Source organism: Polypterus senegalus, chromosome 6, assembly GCF_016835505.1.
Source record: "Polypterus senegalus isolate Bchr_013 chromosome 6, ASM1683550v1, whole genome shotgun sequence".
Classification (NCBI taxonomy): Eukaryota; Metazoa; Chordata; class Cladistia; order Polypteriformes; family Polypteridae; genus Polypterus; species Polypterus senegalus.
In genome coordinates, this window is record NC_053159.1 from 156,237,840 (window position 1) to 156,257,910 (window position 20,071).

Genomic DNA, 20,071 nt, shown 5'->3' on the forward strand with positions numbered 1-20,071 from the left:
AAACCAGAGGATATTTTACTTAGTTGTGTTTATATTATTTGCTGCAACTTCACCTTATACTGCCAGAGTAATCTATCAGTGCATTAATGTGTTAACATTAAAAAAACAAATGCACATCGTATAATTGTAGAGAATGTTTTATTGCTCTTGAGAAAAGACAAAAGATCGTTCTTATTTGAACTTCCCATCTGATGGATACAAATGAAAGCAAGACTTCCTTTTTGTTTGTCTTTGATCAAAACAGTGGTTACCTGTAAAAGAGTATTTAGACTGGTACACCTCAACATGTGCATCATGATGCTAAAAATATATGGATGGATGTATCAACATGTACTTGAAGGTTTATCTGCATGTATAATCAATGACAATTCCATTCATACATCTGTTCTCTTTCTAACTCACTAATTTTAGAGTCACCAGTAGCCACTTCCAGAGCAAAAGGGAGCAACCAGCTCCCAGGGACTGTGCCACTTAGAAGGATAAATGATTGGGACCATCTACTTAAAGAGACATATGAAATAAAATGTTTTCAATCTTCACCTTTTCACAACTCAAAACATCCAATCAGTAAACAATACAGATATGACAGATAAATGAGGAGAAGAGGCATTGCAGAGATTTCTATATTAGTATTGGGGAACTTGGGCTGTTACTCAATGCTGTATAAAAGGCTTAGCCTGACTTAGCTGTGCTGGACGCCTGAGTACTTGACTGGATACTATCAATAAGCTATTATTAAAGTGTGACATTGTCAAATGCCACACATAGGCCAGTTGTACCTAAACCATAAGCTACTGGGTGTGGAAATATATGCCACTCTCTCCTCTCACTATACCAGTAGGAAGTTCTGCTATAAAACATTTATTGGCCACTGCACAAAGAATGAGCTTCACCAATTCTCTTGAATAATGTCTGAAAAACATTAACAATGAATGATTTGTCCTAGATAAGGTTTTTTTAATGAGGCTAAAAATATTTGTCTTCCACTTGTGCAGCAGTAAAAACCATTTGCTTCTAAATCCCCATGTCTTGATTATGTTAGCAGAAGTTAACTGGCTGATAGATCACAGGAAAAATCCATTTGATTAAATTTATCAGGTAATAATTGGAAGTCATTTTGAAGAGGGATTAAATTAATAAAAATTAAGAATATACAGCATTAAAGATTCTTGGATTTGAATGCCATTCGAGGCACTGTCTGTCTGTTTACACACTCTCCTCAAGGTTCCTCTATCTGTTTAGTTTTTAGCCATGCTAGATTGCCTAGTAATTTAAAATTACCGAAATATTACTGAATGCTGTGGTGGGCTGGCACCCTGCCCGGAGTTTGTTTGCTTCCTGCCTTGCGCCTTGTGTTGGTTGTGATTGGCTGCAGCAGACCCCCGTGATCCTGTACTTAGGATATAGCGGGTTGGATAATGGATGGATTACTGAATGTGCTCAGTCATGCAGTATTACAATGACCAAGCTAGTTCCCACCTTACACCCAATAGTGCCACAAAAGGCACTAACCATGGCCTGAATTAAATGAGCAGATTAGAAAATTAGATAGGATGGGCAGTTATAACTTTACAACATACAGTATAGGCTCAATGATCACAAATTTTTGTTCCCAAAAAAAAAATAAAAAAAAATTCTATATATCCTTTCATTATCAAACTTGCTTAATTCACATCAAGTTTGAGGTACTGTGTTAGCCTAATCTAAAATATTTTATTTGTAGACTTAGGCTCGTAAAGTTAATACACTCAATTAGAAAACAAAGGCCTATGTTTTTCACAGAACGCCTATAAACGCCTCAGCTAGATACTTATTCAGTAAAACTGCTGAAGCACACTTTAAAGGCCCAGGCCCAACATTATTAAATGAACTCTTCAGCATCAATCAAAAAGCATTACAACATGTTTATGTAGACATATCATATCTCAAAACCACACCCCTGTCACATGTGATGAAAACCATGGAGCGGCTGCTGCTTCACTACCTGAGGCCACAGGTCCGCCACGCCCTCGACCCTCTGCAGTTCGCATACCAAGAGAAGGTGGGAGCGGAGAAGGCCATCATCTACATGCTACACCGATCCCTCTCCCACTTGGACAGAGGTATAGTAAGAATTAGGTTTCTGGACTTCTCTAGCGCCTTCAACACAATCCAACCTCTGCTCCTTAGTGACAAGCTGGCAGAGATGGGAGTAGATTCATACCTGGTGGCATGGATCGTGGACTATCTTACAGACAGACCTCAGTATGTGCCTCTCGGGAACTGCAGGTCCGACACTGTGGTCAGCAATATGGGAGCGCCACAGAGGACTGTATTTTCTCCGGTCCTGTTCAGCCTATATACATAGGACCTCCAATTCAACTTGGAGTCCTGCAACGTGCAAAAGTTTGCTGACGACACTGATATCGTAAGCCTGCATCAGGAGTGGGCAGGAGGAGGAGTATAGGAACCTAATCAAAGAATTTGTTAATGGTGTGACTCAAACCACTTACAACTGAACACCAGCAAAACCAAAGAGCTGGTGGTGGATTTTAGGAGGCCCAGGCCCCTCACAGACCCCATGATTATCAGAGGTGACTGTGTACAGAGGGTAAGATGCTGCAGATGTTCTATCAGACGGTTGTGGCGAGTGCCATCTTCTACGCAGTGGGTGCTGGGGAGGCAGCATAAAGAAGAGGGACGCCTCACGCCTGGCCAAACTGGTGAGGAAGGCAGGCTCTATTGTAGGCACGGAGCTGGACAGTTTGACAATTGTGGCGGAGCGACGGGCGCTCTGCAGGCTCCCATCAATTGTAGACACGGAGCTGGACAGTTTGACATCCGTGGCAGAGCGACGGAGCCAGCACTGTCCTAAGGGTTAACAGGTATGGTGAATTCATACATAGTCTGTATCATTTTTTCGATTTCCATTCTGTCTTGGTTCATAAAACATAAGATGTCAAACTGTTCAGCTTGTCTTCCGTTTGTGAGGTCCAAAACTTCTGTGTTCCTTATTACACGTCACTGTATTCTATGCTTTGTGCTTCCAAATGAACAGTTATTGATTGTCAGCTCTCATGCACACAGAGTCCAATCTACAACTGAATACAATACCAAACTTATTTGACTATTTCAGAGTGAGATGTAGACAAGTTGAAGTGAGTCATTTGAAATGTTACATTACGCGCCTTGATTCACAGGAGTGTGCTGCTGACTGCCTCAAAATCACTAAGATTATATAAATAAAGGATACAACTGAAAATCACTATAAATGTCCCGTAGTGTGACAAGGTGTTTTCCTGGTAAGCAAGAGCTCAAACAATATATGCTAGCTCAAAGAAGTATGTATGGTTTTGACTTTCCTTCTTTTGTTACATACTTTGGTCTGCTCCCTTTGTTTACCCTACACATTTATTAATAATCCTCCATTTTTAATGTTTTAGCCACACTTGAATTCCTTTACTTCTGTAATGCTGTTGTAACAACAATGCCAGACCTTGCAATATTTATATATAGTACATTAGCATGCACAGATATTTTAATAAGCAGTAATGGACTGCTAACAAGATTTACTTTGTCTTAACTGCTCCCAAAGGAGGAATTAAGAATACATCCATCCACTAAGAAATTAAGAATGTAAGATAAATCTGTTTACCAGAGGATATGGGATTTTGGCCCTGGAGAAGTGGAATATAACCTTGGTTTAATAACATTACTGTGGAAAATGAAACTTTTCCAATAAGCAAAGTCAATATCTGTCTAAATCAATTTAAACAAACCTCCTGCCCAACCATACCATCACAGCCATTTCATAATATTACAAGGCACATGGAAATGTCCAGAACTGTATGATAATCACACAATGTTCTGATGGTGGAGTTAGTCACTAGTGATCCCAAATGCCCTCATTGTATGAACAAAAATTTAAAGAACTGTACAAATGAAAATAGCAAGTATTATATGAAGCCTATGGATGAATCTCTAATTTGTAATAAACACAATCTTCTAAGACTTAAAATAAAATAAAATATGATCATAGATTCCTCTTAAGTAGATCAGGTAATAAGAACTGATGCAGACTAGACAAACAGAGATCACACAACGACCTAAATGGCATTGTGTTCTTTATGTTGTTGTCTTCTTAAAATCTTAAATGCAGATAGATGAGATATCACTACTCACAGTTTCCAAGTAACAATCTGAATTAAAGTGCTGATTGAACACTTTTTTGGAAAAAACAGTATTGTTAATCGAAACTTTGCCTTCTGCCTGCCTTTCTTCATGCATTTCAAGCATGACGATAAAATTATTCTTCTGCCAGCAAAGACTCTGAGCAAAGCACACAAAATAGTTTCTAACAACAGACCTCTTAGGCTGATTTATCCAATAGATCAAAATTTTTGACAAGAAAACTCTGTTGAGCTTGATGCATGTGATTAAATGTAGAGAAATCCCTCTTATTAAACTGCAGAGTATTTCCTGAGTATAAAGAAGAATTTAATATCCATTGGTGTGCTTTCCCAGGCTTGGAGGTGTATATTGACGGAACTAATCTCTCAAGTAGGGTCTTTTTTGCACACTACCTTTCTGTTTCTAACAATTTCAAGCAGTCTTCCAACTACTGTATGTTTTGTAAAGAATGTGAGAGTTTTGTCCCAATATATGAACTCTCTGCTATCAATGCAAGGCTGCTGCACTGTGTGTTAATGTTTTTATTTAAAATATTCTTAACATTCTGTTTAACTGCATATTAAAAGTGGGTCTAAAGTCAGACAAAATGAGAAGGGATAAAATTACTGTTAACATTAACATAATAACCTAAGATATCATTTGGGAAAGAAAAACAGTACAAAGTCATCCCATAATATGTACAAAACCTGCTTCTTGATCCCAAATCAGCGCCTAATGTGTACAGCTAATCTCATCTGAAGAATCCCTGACACAACAGAGTTTAATTAACAATATTTAACAGTATCAGTTAACTGCCTGGAGATACTTTATACCATAATTAAATTTACTAATTCTGACTTTGTTACATGTGCAATGTAATTACAAGATACTAGGTCTGTGGAAAAATAAAACCCACCAGTAGTCTAACAACTGCATCTCACCACATTTACAAATGAAAATGGTATTTTTAGAATTCAAGTCACTTGTGAACGAATATCTACTGATTCAATCTGAAGAAATTTCTTTTTTTAAATTAAAACTGACAATAAAACAAAATGTTAGATTTATGGTAAAAAGCATTTTGAATAAAATGAAGTATATTTAAATTACAGTTACATTGTGTTCATTTCCCCTTATGCAGATACTCTGGAAAGGCAAATACACATTAGAGAACAGGCAATTTTTGTAGACTGCATACAATAAAATCCATTATTATTTAGCACTGGTAAAACCTAAAAATATAGAAACAAATACACAGCTTCAGGAAATAACAACAGTTTTGCATTACAGTGCTTTAATAAAAGTGACATGGTTGTATGCCTGCTTTATTCATCTGTTTATCTTAGCACTGAAGGTTTTCCACCACTAAATCAGGAACATTCTTTTGACACTACGCAAAGCAGAAAGATTAACTACAGATGGCAGAACTGTCTCTAAAAAGCAGCAAAAAAAACATGTTTCAGTGCCTGAAACAATCTAATTAAAAAGAAAAGAAACAATTAAAATAACATCATCAGATAACAAGTACATTTTCACATCTTTATACAGCTATTATATTATTAGATGAAAGGGGAATTACAGTAGAGCCTCTGAATTTTAACACTGTAAGTTGATAATTGTAATTTGTCTCTATCCATTTTTAAAAACACAAGTCAAGCTTTGGTGATTCACAGATACCTAGGTTCAACTCTAAACTGGCCATGTTGTGCATGTCGTGTACTACAATAAACTTGGCTAATCTAGTGTTGTGCCTAATAATACATCTGCATAGAGTTTCCTCTTCCACATCCCAAAAAAGTTAGTTCAATGTTAACTGGCCGAGTGTGAGTGATATGGGAATGTGTACCAGTGTGACCTGTGAAGGACTAGTACCCTGTCCAGAGTTGTCTCTGCCCAGTGATGCTGGAATGAGTTCCAGTTATAGTGACTCTGAACTGGATTAAGTACATTTGAGACTGGATGAATGGACGTGGATTAACTCATTTAATAAATACAAATAACATGTATTTATCCATTTCACACTGAATCATTTTCTTTTGAGTTGACTATATATTTTATATTAGAGTTTTACATTTACAGGTATACATGCTATAAAAAGACAAACATAAAGGAATTAATATAATGAAAATAGCAAAAAAAAAAAAGAAGGATATTCCCACCCGACTCAAAAACAATAAACTAGAATAGACGTTTGAATCAGAACTTACAGTAGTAGTATTTGCTATAAATATTCATTTTTTAATACTTGGTTTACAAAAATACATGTATCAACTTTAAATGCTCAATTATACAAAAAAATCTAATTAACAATAAATTCCTATTCATTTCATTACCTTTCTTAAAAGGATTTTGTTGCTGTCTACATGCTATGTCACATAAGTTCATCTTCATAAAAGAAATTTAACACTATTTTTTATTTGGATCTATATGCAAAAAGTATTATTTTTTGTCACTACTTTGTTTACTGATTCTGTAATAAATGCTTAAAGTAAAAAAAAGACATGAAACTGAGGAAGTGGTGCATTCACAATAAGACTTGTTAAATCTGCATCTGATAGCACGGTCATCCCAATCGTCGAGCGTCAGGGACAAAAGACAACAAGAAACGAATGGGGCATAAGAAGCAAAAAAATGCAATTTAGAAAAGTAAACAACTAATATTGTTCTGTTTACTTGTATGAGAAGAATGCTTTAGTGGCACATAGAGCAATAGAGATTATACACTGTGTTGCACAACTTAATGCATTACAGGAAATCCAGCTCAGATTTGTTTTTTGTTTTTTTTAACACAGCAGTTCAAAAGAGAAAAAAATACAACTTTGCCACTTTGGCCCCACTTGTTGTCTGACTAAAAAGCCCATTAACACAGCTGGAAAAAGTTAGCAGAGAAACTATAAAGCTGCCAGCACTCATGCATGGTAACAGCTCTAAAGAGCCATTGCTCTATTCTATAATTTTTTATTGAGACAGTTCATTGAAATGATGTAGTCCTATGAATACATACACAGACACATCTCATACAATAAGGAAGTACAGTTTCTGTAGACATTAAAAAAGGTTTTAAACATTTTAATAGCAAATAGTTTCATTCATCAAGTTGTTATAACATTTTTGTACATATTTTTGCTGTGAAACATTTGCTCTTAATCATATATTTGTCTCCATTATCCACTGTGCTGCTGTGGGAAATAATGTTAAAATAGCAAACTCAGCATTAAATTCAGTCCAATTAAATATCGTACATTTTTTTCTTCATACAAAAGTGTAGCATTCTCCAATCAAAACAACATTTCAGCACTAAAACGCTTGTCTTACCCTGAGAGGTGGAAAATCCAGTGAAATAAGGGAATATGTCATAGCCACCAAAACCTCTGCTGTTAACTTTGGACCCAGATAAGGGTCCTTCATGCCTGCTAGCCTCTTGCAGCTTTTCCTTGCACTGTGGTGTTTTAGATCCTCCCTCCCTCCCTCCTCTTGTTCTCGCCTTCTCTTCCTCATGAACACACACACACACACACACTAACATTTTATAGCAGCCAAGAAAGAGTGCTTTGATCTGCGGCTCCTCCTGGGATCAGCAATGCATTCTGACCCTTAATAACCCCTTCACATAATAATCTCTTCAGAAATGAAAATCAGTTTACTGGGTTTATTTTAATTTACCTCTGTAAACTCAGTAAAATATACAAGGCATTGGTTAATAGAATTATAGTTTTAAGATCACAAATGCGTGGAATTAACAGCTGCACTATTTACTGGAGTACAATTATGAAAGACACATGTTTACTGAATGCATGAATCAAAAGGAAATACAGTATAGGCCTGTAGCCAGACTGTCTCAGTTAATAAAAGAAAATAAGAATAAAACAAACTTTGAGGCCTTCTCTTTCATTTTTAACTTTAAAGTACTTGTGAAGAAAAAACACTGAATAACAGAATATAAGGAAGAAGAATAAATATATTTTAACAGTGCCATTTTAAACAACAAATTGGGAGATTACAAAAGCAGCATGTCACTCCACCACATTTCAGAAATATAGTACATATATTCTTTTTATTGCATGTAAACTTTTTGTAAACCTTTGCATTAAATTTAAAACAGCCACACATCAAGTATTCACTATATACAGTCCATTTGCATTTAAGTCCTCACTAAACATCCACTTACTCAGGTACATCTGCTATTTAAGCCCTCTAAATGATGAGTGCCCACTTGACATAGGTGTCAAATAATTGTGCAAATTAGAGACCTCATCATAGATGCAATGTTATTTAAAACAAATGGTAAGGTGCAAGAAGATGGGCATAACAGAAGGCACCAGACACAACAGCATGACTGTATCAGAAGCAGTTATGCTATTGATGATTTCACCAATGCACAATATCACAGATGAACTACCAAACCAAACACCGTATACATATTATATATCTGACTCAGTGAGACCAACATATCTTTATGTAAAATTATCCACCTCTTTTTATTATTATAGTGTCAAATTTATCATCTTAACTATTGCAATGTGTCCCTGGGAAATGTAATTTCATACCACAGTACAATGTACCAAGGTACGTGTATAGATGATGTGATAATAAAGTCCACTTGAATCAAACTGACTTGATAAGAATTAAAGAAATACAGAATAATCGATCCTAATCAGCCCTGCAATAACTCACTATACTACTTGTTACTCTTTATTTTAGAAAGTTTATTATGGAGCGACATGGTATGGTGGTGCAATGGTTAATATTATTGCTTCACTGCTGCAGAGTTTAAATTCAGACTGTCTGTGTGCTGTTTGCATAGTCACACTGTTTCAATGTGGGTTTTTCCACACATTATCTATAAATTGTAACTTAGTTTAATCCATCCATTTTCAACCTGATTATTCCACTTCTTAAAGTTTGTTAAAAAGAAAACTCTAAAGCGGTTCCATGTGAGTGGGTATGGGTGTAGTGTATGGGTGAGTTTGCCTTACGATGGGACTTAGCACCCTGTAAGAGTTGGTTCCTAACTTGAACACAATGTGGCCAGGGTTGGCTAAGGCCCCCCAATCGTAAGCTAAATTAGGTATATTCATGAATGGATGGATGGATGGATGATTGCTATATGTTCTTACTTTTTAGTTGGGACAGCAGCATTTGTGTTTTATCAATGCATTTTAATAAGATGTTGAACTAATTTATCTGTTGCTTGGTGCCGTGAAAAAGCATTTGCTTCCTTTCTGACTTCCTCTATTTTTGCTTATTCATAACACTTAATTCCAAACAATATAGTATAATACAAAAGCCAGCCTAAGTATACATAATACACAGTTTTTAAATGATCATTTGATTTATTGAAGGAAAAAAGTTTGCAATACCTGTATCACCCATATGAAAAAGTAATTTACCTCCTAAATACTTGGTTGTGCCACCATTAGCAACAACAATTGCAAACTAGATGTTTCTAGTAACAGGAGATAAGTCTTCAGCAACACAGTTGAGAAATTCTGGTCCATTCTACAGAACTGTTTTAATTCAACCAAGTGAGAGGGTTATTGATGCATAACAGCCCATTTAAGGCCCTGCCACAACATCTCAATAGGGTTAAAGTCAGAGCTTTGTTTGGCTGGACCAATCCAAAATCTCAATTTTGTTGTTTTTATCAGCAATTCAGATGTGGACTTGCTTTTATTCTTTGGACCATTGCCCCTGCATAACCCAAATGTGCTTGAGCTTCTCATCACGGACTGATGAACAGACATTCAGTTTCAATACTTCATGGTACAAAACCAAACTCTTGTTTCTTTCAATTATGATTTTGCTATGGAAAGCTGTGTTAGCTTTTCTCCAGATGCAACAGAACACCTCTTCCAAAAAGTTCCACTTTTAACTCACCAGTCCACAGAAAATTATCCCAAAAGTTTTGGGGTAATCAAGGTGTTATTTGGTAAATATCTGTCATGTTTAGGAGTGTTTTTTATCTTGCAGCTTTCAAATGCCATTTTTGTCTAGTGCTTTGTAATCTTCCTGCAGAACATATTTCAGCAGATTTCTTTCTCAGGCCTTTCCTATGATTGAGACATGGTGTGCTGCTTGGTGACACATTTTAGCCAACTTTACTTCACTGGAAACATTCTATTTAAGTGATATTTATATTCAATAGGGCAGGCGTCTGTCTAGTCCAATTTAACCCATGATCATTTAAATTTGGTTCATTGGTTGATTGAGTGACAAAGGAGGCAATTACTTTTGCACACAGGTAACACAGGGGGAAAACTTGTTTCCTGCAATAATTTAAATGATCATTTAAAAATGGTGTATTATATTTACTTGGTTTGTCTTTTGTATTGTACTAAAGTTGTTTGGCAATCTGTAATAAGTTTTATAAATAAGCAAAAAAAAAGGAGCATGCACTGGTACAGCGCATTGCTGCACCACCACATGATGAAACAGCTCAGGATCCCAGGTGGCAAACACAGAGGCAGACAAGTGGTTCAGTCCCACCTTCCGGAAATGATCGTCTATCTTCCACAGCCAGTTGTTACGTGAATGTCCCCTTAGCTTGGTCCAGCCGCTTGAGTCCTCAACAATGAGGATCCTGAGAGCCAGATAACCCTTGAGGAATCACCCCACATGGCCATGGTGTAGTAACTGACATTCCTTCACAATGCAGGTAATGTGCCTCATTCGGGACTCTGAAGAATCCTTGGGTACCTCTGGTTTGACTTTGTGTTGAATAAGCGATTGTTGACAAAGAGACACAGTACCTAAGAAGTCCAGTCTCAAGTAACTAGATAGTGTCCATGTCCCGCAGCCTTATAGCAAAACAGGAAGCAACATGACTCTAAACACTTGGACTTTTGTCCTATCGCATAGATATCAGGAGTGCCACACACCCATTTCCAGCGACCTCATGAAACCTCCATGCTCTCCCAAACCATATACTGACTTCATAGTAAGAGTCACCGGAGACATGAATGTCACTGCCGAGGTAAGTACACCTCTCGACATAGTGAACAGTTTCTACAGACAGACACTCTGCTGATGGCTGTGCCCAAGAGGTCATTGAATGCCTGGATCTTGGTTTTTATGCAAAACACAAGCCTTGACACTCAGTCCCTCAAGAGCCCTGATCTGAGCCTCCATTGACTCTGTGAAGATCACAGCATCATCGGCAAAGTCAAGATCAGTGAATCTTTCTTCACCAACAGATGCCCCACAGACGCTAGATCCCAAGACCCTGCCCAACACCCAGTTCATGCCACCATTAAACAAGGTGGAAGAAAGAACACACCCATCACGAACCCAAAAATCAACTGGAAAAACACTGAGGTTCTGCCTCCACTCTGCACAGCACTCACAGTACCAATGTACAGGCTGGCCACGATACACAGTAACCACGAGGGGATCCCGTGAACCCTCAGGATGTCCCACAGGGCAGCTCGATCAACTGAGTTGAACGCCTTGCAAAAATCGACAAAGGCTGCAAAGAAACTCTGCCGATATTCGCGTTTGCGCACGATGAAAACCCTCAGTGCCAGGATGCAGTCAATGGTAGACTCCTTAGGCACAAAAACAGACTGCTTTGGTTGCTGGTAGGTGAGCAAGTGATCACGGATTCTATTGAGAATGACCCTAGCAAGGACCTTATCCAACTCCGAGAGTGGTGTTATCACCCTGTATTTGCAACAATCCTGGTAATCACCCTTCCCTTTCCAAATAAGGGACAGTAAGTCATGTTTTCCAGTCCCTCTCCCAACCGGAAGTAAAAATTGCTTGCATTGCTAGGAGGATAGCCTTACCATCTGCCTGGAGAAGTCCACCATGGATATAACAGATCCCTGCAGCGTTCCCTACCCTCAACTGGTTCACCATCTGTGCAATCTTGTTGTGATTGGGTGGATCACAACTAATTGGAGGATCATGTCCTAGCCAGTGGATTAGCTTTAAATAGCTGCTCAAAATAGCCAGCCCAGCAGGTTACAACTGCAGCACCATCTGTAAGGACAGTCCCACTAACGGCCTTGACTTGACTCTGAGGAACAGATCTGGATGTGCGTAATGCTTCAACTCCTCTGTAAACAGGACATGGGTCACTAGACCATATATGCTGTGTCACTTGCTCACAGATTTCTCTAACAAACGCCTCCTTATCTGCCCTCAGTGCCCTCGCAGCAGTCCTTCTCAGTTTTCGGTACAGACTGGAGTTGCCATCAAACCTCACATTGCAACTCTTCTTCATAAAATCCAGCAAGTTGAAATACCTCCTTCTGGGAACACCAACACAGCCCACAACTTTCAGGGTCTTGTCAAGGACGGTCTCCCACATTACATTAAGATGACCAACAAGCCAATGTCTGTTTTAGTTATCTTTTGTAGACAATACTTATGATATTTACGGAATATTTCAATTAACATGTTGAATATACTGATTAAAACATTTGCTTCTTTATTCTTTTCTTAACACTACTGTGCAGTCTTACAATCAACATTTATGTCATGTTCTAGAGTAAATATTAGGAAGAAGCACTTTATCAAATAAACCATTTATTTCTTTACTAGCAAAATACCCGCGCTTCGCAGCGGCGAAGTACTGCCTTAAAATTTTTATTAAGAAGAAAATTTTACATTTTTAAACTGAGGGAAAATATACCAATAATTATTTGTTAAGGATCTCTTTGTATATCACATTGCGAGTTCGGCCCTCCGGTTGTAATATGACCAAGCTGTGCGCTGAGCTTACTCTTGAGCATGCAACATACAGTTGGCCATGTGAACAGTAATCTTGTTTCAAATCTCACAGCTTGGATTGCTGCTGTCATAATCGGTTTGAGTTTCATGGTTTGTTTCAATTATGACAGTATTTGTAGGACTTGTGTTGAAGTGACATTCAGCATCTGTCAAGCGTTGAAAGCACACAACCGGTTTCATCGATAACTTCACATCCAGCTTTTGAGAGTTTAAACATTCATAAACATCAAAGTATCCACTACTGAAATCGTCACCTGTCAATCTAAGATGTTTAAGAAGCATTGGCGGTTGTCGAAAGGTGTGAAATATTTGGCCATTTCGGTAAACTTGAAAGCGACAACTGAACAATTCAGCGGCAGCCATCAACTCACATGCAGAACCATAGGTGAAGGGCTTAAGCATTTCACTCTTATAGTGCTCCTGTTTAGTATAATTATCTCCTGTACCATCATCAGTCCACACCTTGAACCTGTCCCAGTCATTCAATACATAAGACACAATGTTTCTCCGGATATCAAGAGTGAGCCTGATATGGCCATGCAATATGTAACAAAGAGAATGGAAAAGGTAGGTGCCATCTCCGGGCATGGAAACCACTCGGTAAGTGACAGTTCTTTGATCGACGGTGATCACCTCAATAGACATGTTAATGGGGGTACGGTTGGAATGATAAAGGAAATGGGTACCTGAACAATGTAAAGTGTCTAAAATACCTACACAATAACTATAATCATAATAAATGAACAATAAAACAGCCGAGAAGCCGTGTATTAAATAAAAAGGCTGTAGTTATCAGCAGGCAGACGTGAATCCCGTGGCGAAGCAAGAAAGGGAATGTAGAGACTGGAGCGATGGACGGCCTTATATAGGCAGGCAGCCAAGAACCCCCCATCCCAACGCCTCCCACGGTGACCGATCTGCAGGCTATGGATGTATATATGTATGTAAGTAGGATTCAGTTAGCGTTGGGAACCCGCATATCAAATTTCTTGAAGATGGGCCCATAAGTAACAAAGACCGTTGAAAAGTTCAATATGGCGGCCGACAGTGGCATCATACCACCGAAATAAGTACCAAATTTCAGCCTTCTACCTACACGGTAAATTGGAGAATTGGTGACGTTGGAAAGTTCAATATGGTGGCTGACAGTGGCGTCATACCACCGAAATAAGTACGTATATCGGTTTCGGTTAGCGCAGGGAAGCCACCTACCAAATTCCGTGAAGATGGGGCCATGAATAAGAAAGTTCAACATGGCGGACGTTGTTGACCGTTATGACTGTTACGCGTAGAATTTCGAAATGAAACCTGCTTAACTTTTGTAAGTAAGCTGTAAGGAATGAGCCTGCCAAATTTCAGTCTTTTACCTACACGGGAAGTTGGAGAATTAGTGACGTTGGAAAGTTCAATATGGCGGTCGACAGTGGCGTCATACCACCGAAATAAGTACGTACATCGATTTTGGTTAGCGCAGGGAAGCCACCCACCAAATTTCGTGAAGATGGGGTCAGCCTTCTACCTACACGGGAAGTTGAAAAATTAGTGAGATTGGAAAGTTCAATATAGCGGCCGACAGTGGCGTCATACCATCAAAATAAGTACGTACATCGGTTTCGGTTAGCGCAGGGAAGCCGCCTACCAAATTTCGTGAAGATGGGGCCATAAATAAGAAAGTTCAACATGGCGGACGTTGTCGACCGTTATGACCGTTACATGTAGAATTTCGAAATGAAACCTGCTTAACTTTTGTAAGTAAGCTGTAAGGAATAAGCCTGCCAAATTTCAGCCTTCTACCTACACGGGAAGTTGGAGAATTAGTGATGAGTGAGTGAGTGAGGGCTTTGCCATTAGCAAAACTCCACCCGTTTTAAATATGTTAAATTTAAAGTTAAATAAATTTTAAAAAGTAAATAACAAAATAATTAGCCACACTGTAAACTTAATCCAATACAGTCAACCTCTTTTGGAGGTATTTATTTAGAGGTTTTATAATTCCAAGTTAACTTAAATGATGTAAAAATTGCTATTTAAAGAAAAGTGTGGGTGTTCACACAAATAACAATGGGAAAAACACACAGTACGGCTTCAGAGGAGGGACTGCTGTAGACAGTGGCTTTTGAAACAACTGGCAGACAGACAAGAGCTCATAAGTGATGCCAACTCTAAGGCTAAATGACATAATAAATTGAGTAGAAGGATGCCCACATTCATAAGGATTAGTGGAGCTGTAAATCATTTACATAAAGACAAGACATTGAAGAATCTAAACACCACAGGAAAGGAAGAAAACTGAGATCCACAATCCACTCCAATACCATGACCAGTCCTCATATTGATATGAGCTATATCCTGACGAGGCACAAATATAGGCAGCATGGTGTTATACTGGTTAATACTGTCTTCACAAAGATCATGCACACTAGTTTTGCACCATTTTTATGAACTGAGAGAAAAGGCACAAATAAAACAAGTCAGAAACTATATGCACTCTGTACCATTCAAGTGTGTTCAGAGGCTACATTTTTATTTATCTTTTTATTAGCAGTGTGTTAAAAAAGCACTTATCACCAAAATGTATTTATATATGTTATAGTTTCAGATTCGAAAGTGAATATATGAAATATTTTTTTCTAGCTAATCTATAAAATAGTGTACATCATGCCAAATCAAAAAAACAAACTGAAAACCTTTCTGAAATCAAAATTGTGAGATTTAAAAAGTATTTTTACCCTCTGCAAATATAACACTAACTTTGCAGAGGTGCACTGGATTGCTTTTCTAACTCAGTCTGTTTGTTGATGGTCTCCACCTGTGTAGGAGAAATGTAGATTAACCATTTCAATTAATTTATGAAGATAAATCCCCTGTCTTTAATTAAGGTCCAAGAGTATGGTTGGATTGAGTATCCAAAATGAAGAAAAAACAATATCCAAAACAAGTCAGGGATGTAATTAAAGAGCAGCATATCAAAAGCACAGAGCATACCTTGGAACTCGGTGTGGTCCATCACATAAAAGTGGCAAAAAATTTTTTTTAACTACAGTCATACTGCCTAGGTCAGGCAGCCCCTCTAAATTTAGTTAATGAAAATGAAAAATCTCTTCTCAGATATGTTACTCTGACAAGAACTGTCACGTTGCAGAAGTTATTACTGTGAATGCAGAGGATCTTCTTTGCTGAACAATCTCCACTGCAAAAAAAGGGCATTTATGGGAGATTGGCAAGGAAAAAACCATGGCTGGAAAAAAACAATATTTGCTTGTTGCCATGATCTGGTGTCTGTTTTAATTTTTTTAAGGAAATCCTCGGACTCAAAGAATATTTTATACAGTTTTCAGCCAATTTTGGAGACAAAAAGGAATTTAGTGATTACTAGGGGTGAGTAATATGGCCAAAATGTTACATCATAATATAATTAAAATTTCTCTTATGGCATAAAGCTGAAATTTGGCAGGCTTATTCCTTACAGCTTATTTACAAAGTTAAGCAGGTTTCATTTCGAAATTCTACACGTAACGGTCATAACGGTCGACAACATCCTCCAAGTTGAACTTTCTTATTTACGGCCCCATCTTCACGAAATTTGGTAGGCAGCTTCCCTGCGCTAACCGAAACCGATGTACGTACTTATTTCAGTGGTATGATGCCACTGTTGGCCGCCATATTGAACTTTCCAATGTCACTAATTCTCCAACTTCCCGTGTAGGTAGAAGGCTGAAATTTGGCAGGCTCATTCCTTACAGCTTACTTACAAAAGCTAAGCAGGTTTCATTTCAGTGGTATGATGCCACTGTCGGCCGCCATATTGAACTTTTCTACGGTCTTTGTTACTTATGGGCCCATCTTCAAGAAATTTGGTACGCGGGTTCCCAATGCGAACTGAACCCTACTTACGTACATATATACGTCCATAGCCTGCAGCTCGGTCACCATGTGAGGCAGCGTTGGGTCCCCCATCCCAACGCCTCCCACGCTGTTGGCTGCCTGCCTATATAAGGCCGACCGTTGCTCCAGTCTCTACATTCCCTTCCATGCTTCGCCACGGGATTCACGTCTCCCTGCTGATAACTACAGCCTTTTTATTTAATCCACGGCTTCTCCGCTGTTTTATTGTTCGTTTATTACGATTATAGTTATTGTTTAGGTATTTTAGACTTACTTTACATTGTTCAGGTACCCATTTCCTTTATCATTCCAACCGTACCCCCATTAACATGTCTATCGAGGTGATCACCATTGATCAAAAAACTGTCACTTACCGAGTGGTTTCCATGCTCGGAGATGGCACCAACCTTTTCCATTCTCTGTGTTACATATTGCACGGCCATATCAGGCTCACTCTTGATATCCGGAGGAACATTGTGTCTTATGTATTGAATGACTGGGACAGGTTCAACGTGTGGACTGATGATGGTACAGGAGATAATTATACTACACAGGAGCACTATAAGAGTGAAATGCTTAAGCCCTTCACCTATGGTTCTGCATGTGAGTTGATGGCTGCCGCTGAATTGTTCGGTTGTCGCTTTCAAATGTACCGAATTGGCCAAATATTTTACACCTTTCGACAACTGCCAGTACCTCTTAAACATCTTAGACTCACAGGTGATGATTTCAGTAGTGGATACTTTGATGTTTATGAATGTTTAAACTCTCAAAAGCTGGATGTGAAGTTATCGATGAAACCGGTTGTATACTTACAACGCTTGACAGATGCCGAATGTCACTTCAACACAAGTCCTGCAAATACTGTCGTAATTGAAACAAACCATGAAACTCAAACCGATTATGACAGCAGCAATCCAAGCTGTGAGATTTTAAACAAGATTACTGTTCACATGGCCAACTGTACGTTGCATGCTCAAGAGTGAGCTCAGCGCACAGCTTGGTCATATTACAACCAGAGGGCCGAACTCAAAATGTGGTATACAAAGAGATCCTTAATAAATAATTATTGGTATATTTTCCCTCAATTTAAAAAGGTTTAATTTTCTTCTTAATAAAAATTTTAAGGCAGTACTTTGCCGCTGCGAAGCGCGGGTATTTTGCTAGTTTTACAAAAACTGACGCTGGTGGAGAAGTTTTTGAAAAGTGATTCATGAAAAAACATTATTTATATGAAATAAAATGTCTCCCATGCCACTGCTTTCTAACTCTGAAGTTATACCCCATTTCAACACATAATGATCTAAAGATGTAAAAATAATGCTTGCTATTGACTACTTAGAACTTTTATATATACCTGAAGCTTTCTCCTACTTTTTTAAAGAGTCTATGCTGCTCTGTTTCACTTATTTGGTGACTTAAGCATGTGCTTATTGGTTAATCCAGGGTTAGATTATCAACACTGCTTGAAGTGGAATAAGCCATCTTCCAGCAGCTATAAACATATGCACTTCACAACAGGTCATCCACTTGAACTAAACAATTTTAGGCCCTGCCAGTACTTGGATGGGAGACCAACCATTAAAAAGCTTGGGTTGCTCCTGGAAGAGGTGTTGGTAAGGCCAAGAGAGAGCACTTACCCAGTGGCCTGAACATGGATCCTTAGGCCCCAGTGCAGGGACAGGTGCTGTAAATGTGGCATTATCCTTTGGATCAGACTTAAAACTGAGGTCCTGACTCTCTGTAGTCATAAAAGATCCCTCAGCATCTAAATGCTCAGGCTAAACTGCCCTCCATGACTAAGTCATTCTGGCCCCCTAATCATCCCTGGTCTCTAACTGGCTATCTTTCACCCCTTCACCACCTAACAGCTAAACTTTTGGCCACGACTGTACATAATTCCTTACAAACGCATCGCCAGATAAACACTTCAACACAGACTTTAACCGTGAGAATTACAGCAGAGCGATGCCTTCATCTGACTGAATGGGTTAGGGTGGGTTTCAGTGTAGCTGGCTGTGTTCTGTTAGACTACACATTTGCAAAACAAAAGCAGGCTATTAGCACATGGATAAGGAGCTATGAGTTTCATGCCTTATGTCAGGAAAATTTACTGAGGTTAGGGACAACAAAAAAAAAAATCGCAAGCTTCAGGGATTCTAGTGTTAAACATACTGTATACAGAAGGACAAACACAAAAACAAACTACTTAATGTAATGTACACTACACCAAATGAGCTGAATAGTTTTCTTAAATCTGTAAAATACATTTTCCTATATTCTTTAAGATTTTTAATTGATAAAAATCTCTTCAACTATAGACGATACACTCAGGAAAAGCTGCAAGACTACAAAGAACAAGTCTGTGTGAACTAATTTTCTTGTATCCTCTGTCACTTACTGTATTCAGTCTGTCACTAAGACACCAAAATGTGCTGCTGCTGTAATAAACATCAAGTACAGTGGAACCTTGGTTAACAAACGTCTCGGTACACGTACAACTCGTTTCACGACCAAAAAGTTCGCCAAACTTTTGCCTCGGTTCACGATCACACACTCAGTATACGAACAAGCCAGTTTTCCTTTCGGTTTGTGCGCGCCGATGATTTCCGCACGTGTTGCATTGTTCTCGGTCATACGTGCCTGCCTGCTGCTGAGAGAGAGGGGGAGGGTGCGTGAGAGAGAGGGGGAGGGTGGGTGCTGCTGAGAGAGAGAGAGAGAGAGAGAGAGAGACAGACAGAGCGAGCCTGCACGTGCGTGCCTGCCCGGCTGGTTCACACGCGCCGATTACTGTATTTAAGCAGAGCTGCTCCGCTTCCTGTTCATTGTTCTCAGTCAGATGTGCATGCTTTACCTGTGATCTCTTTGTGCTCTACAGTATTTTGTGTGCTTTTGCAGTTAACTATGGCTTCTAAGTGAAGAGTGGTGAGAAGAAAGTTTTGAAGAAGATTGAAATCGAAGTAAAGAAATAAATTATTGAAAAGTTTGAGCGTGGCATTTGTGTTACTGATCTTGCCGCCGAGTACAAGTAGTCAAAATCTATGATTTCGACTATTCTAAAGCAGAAAGAATCTATTAAAGCAGCTGAGGTTTCAAGTGCTGGAAGAGGTGGAAAAACTGTTTACCAGTTTACTCATTTACCAATTTGAGAACCCTTGTGCTTTCAAGCAGCACAATGTAAACAAAGCCAGACTGCCAGTAATGTGGAGGGCAAACACGAAGGGTTGGGTCACAAGAACTTTGTTTTTGGAATGGCTGCATGAGGCTTTCGCTCCCACCAGCTAGACAGCTAAAAACACCAGAA

General features: G+C 38.7%; 1 protein-coding gene across 8 annotated transcripts in view; it reads right to left on the reverse strand.

The window, feature by feature from the left end:
• Nucleotides 1–20,071, reverse strand: part of kalrna (kalirin RhoGEF kinase a) — a 758,514-nt gene that overhangs the window by 189,203 nt on the left and 549,240 nt on the right. The window contains exon 1 of one of the 8 annotated variants that reach the window (XM_039757412.1): nt 7,465–7,580. The exons of the other annotated variants lie outside the window; for them this stretch is intronic. Within the exon in view, the coding sequence (XP_039613346.1) occupies nt 7,465–7,557 (93 nt within the window). The 5' untranslated portion in view covers nt 7,558–7,580. Of the gene's footprint in view, nt 1–7,464; nt 7,581–20,071 lie in introns of those variants that run through there. 8 annotated transcript variants of the gene reach the window in all.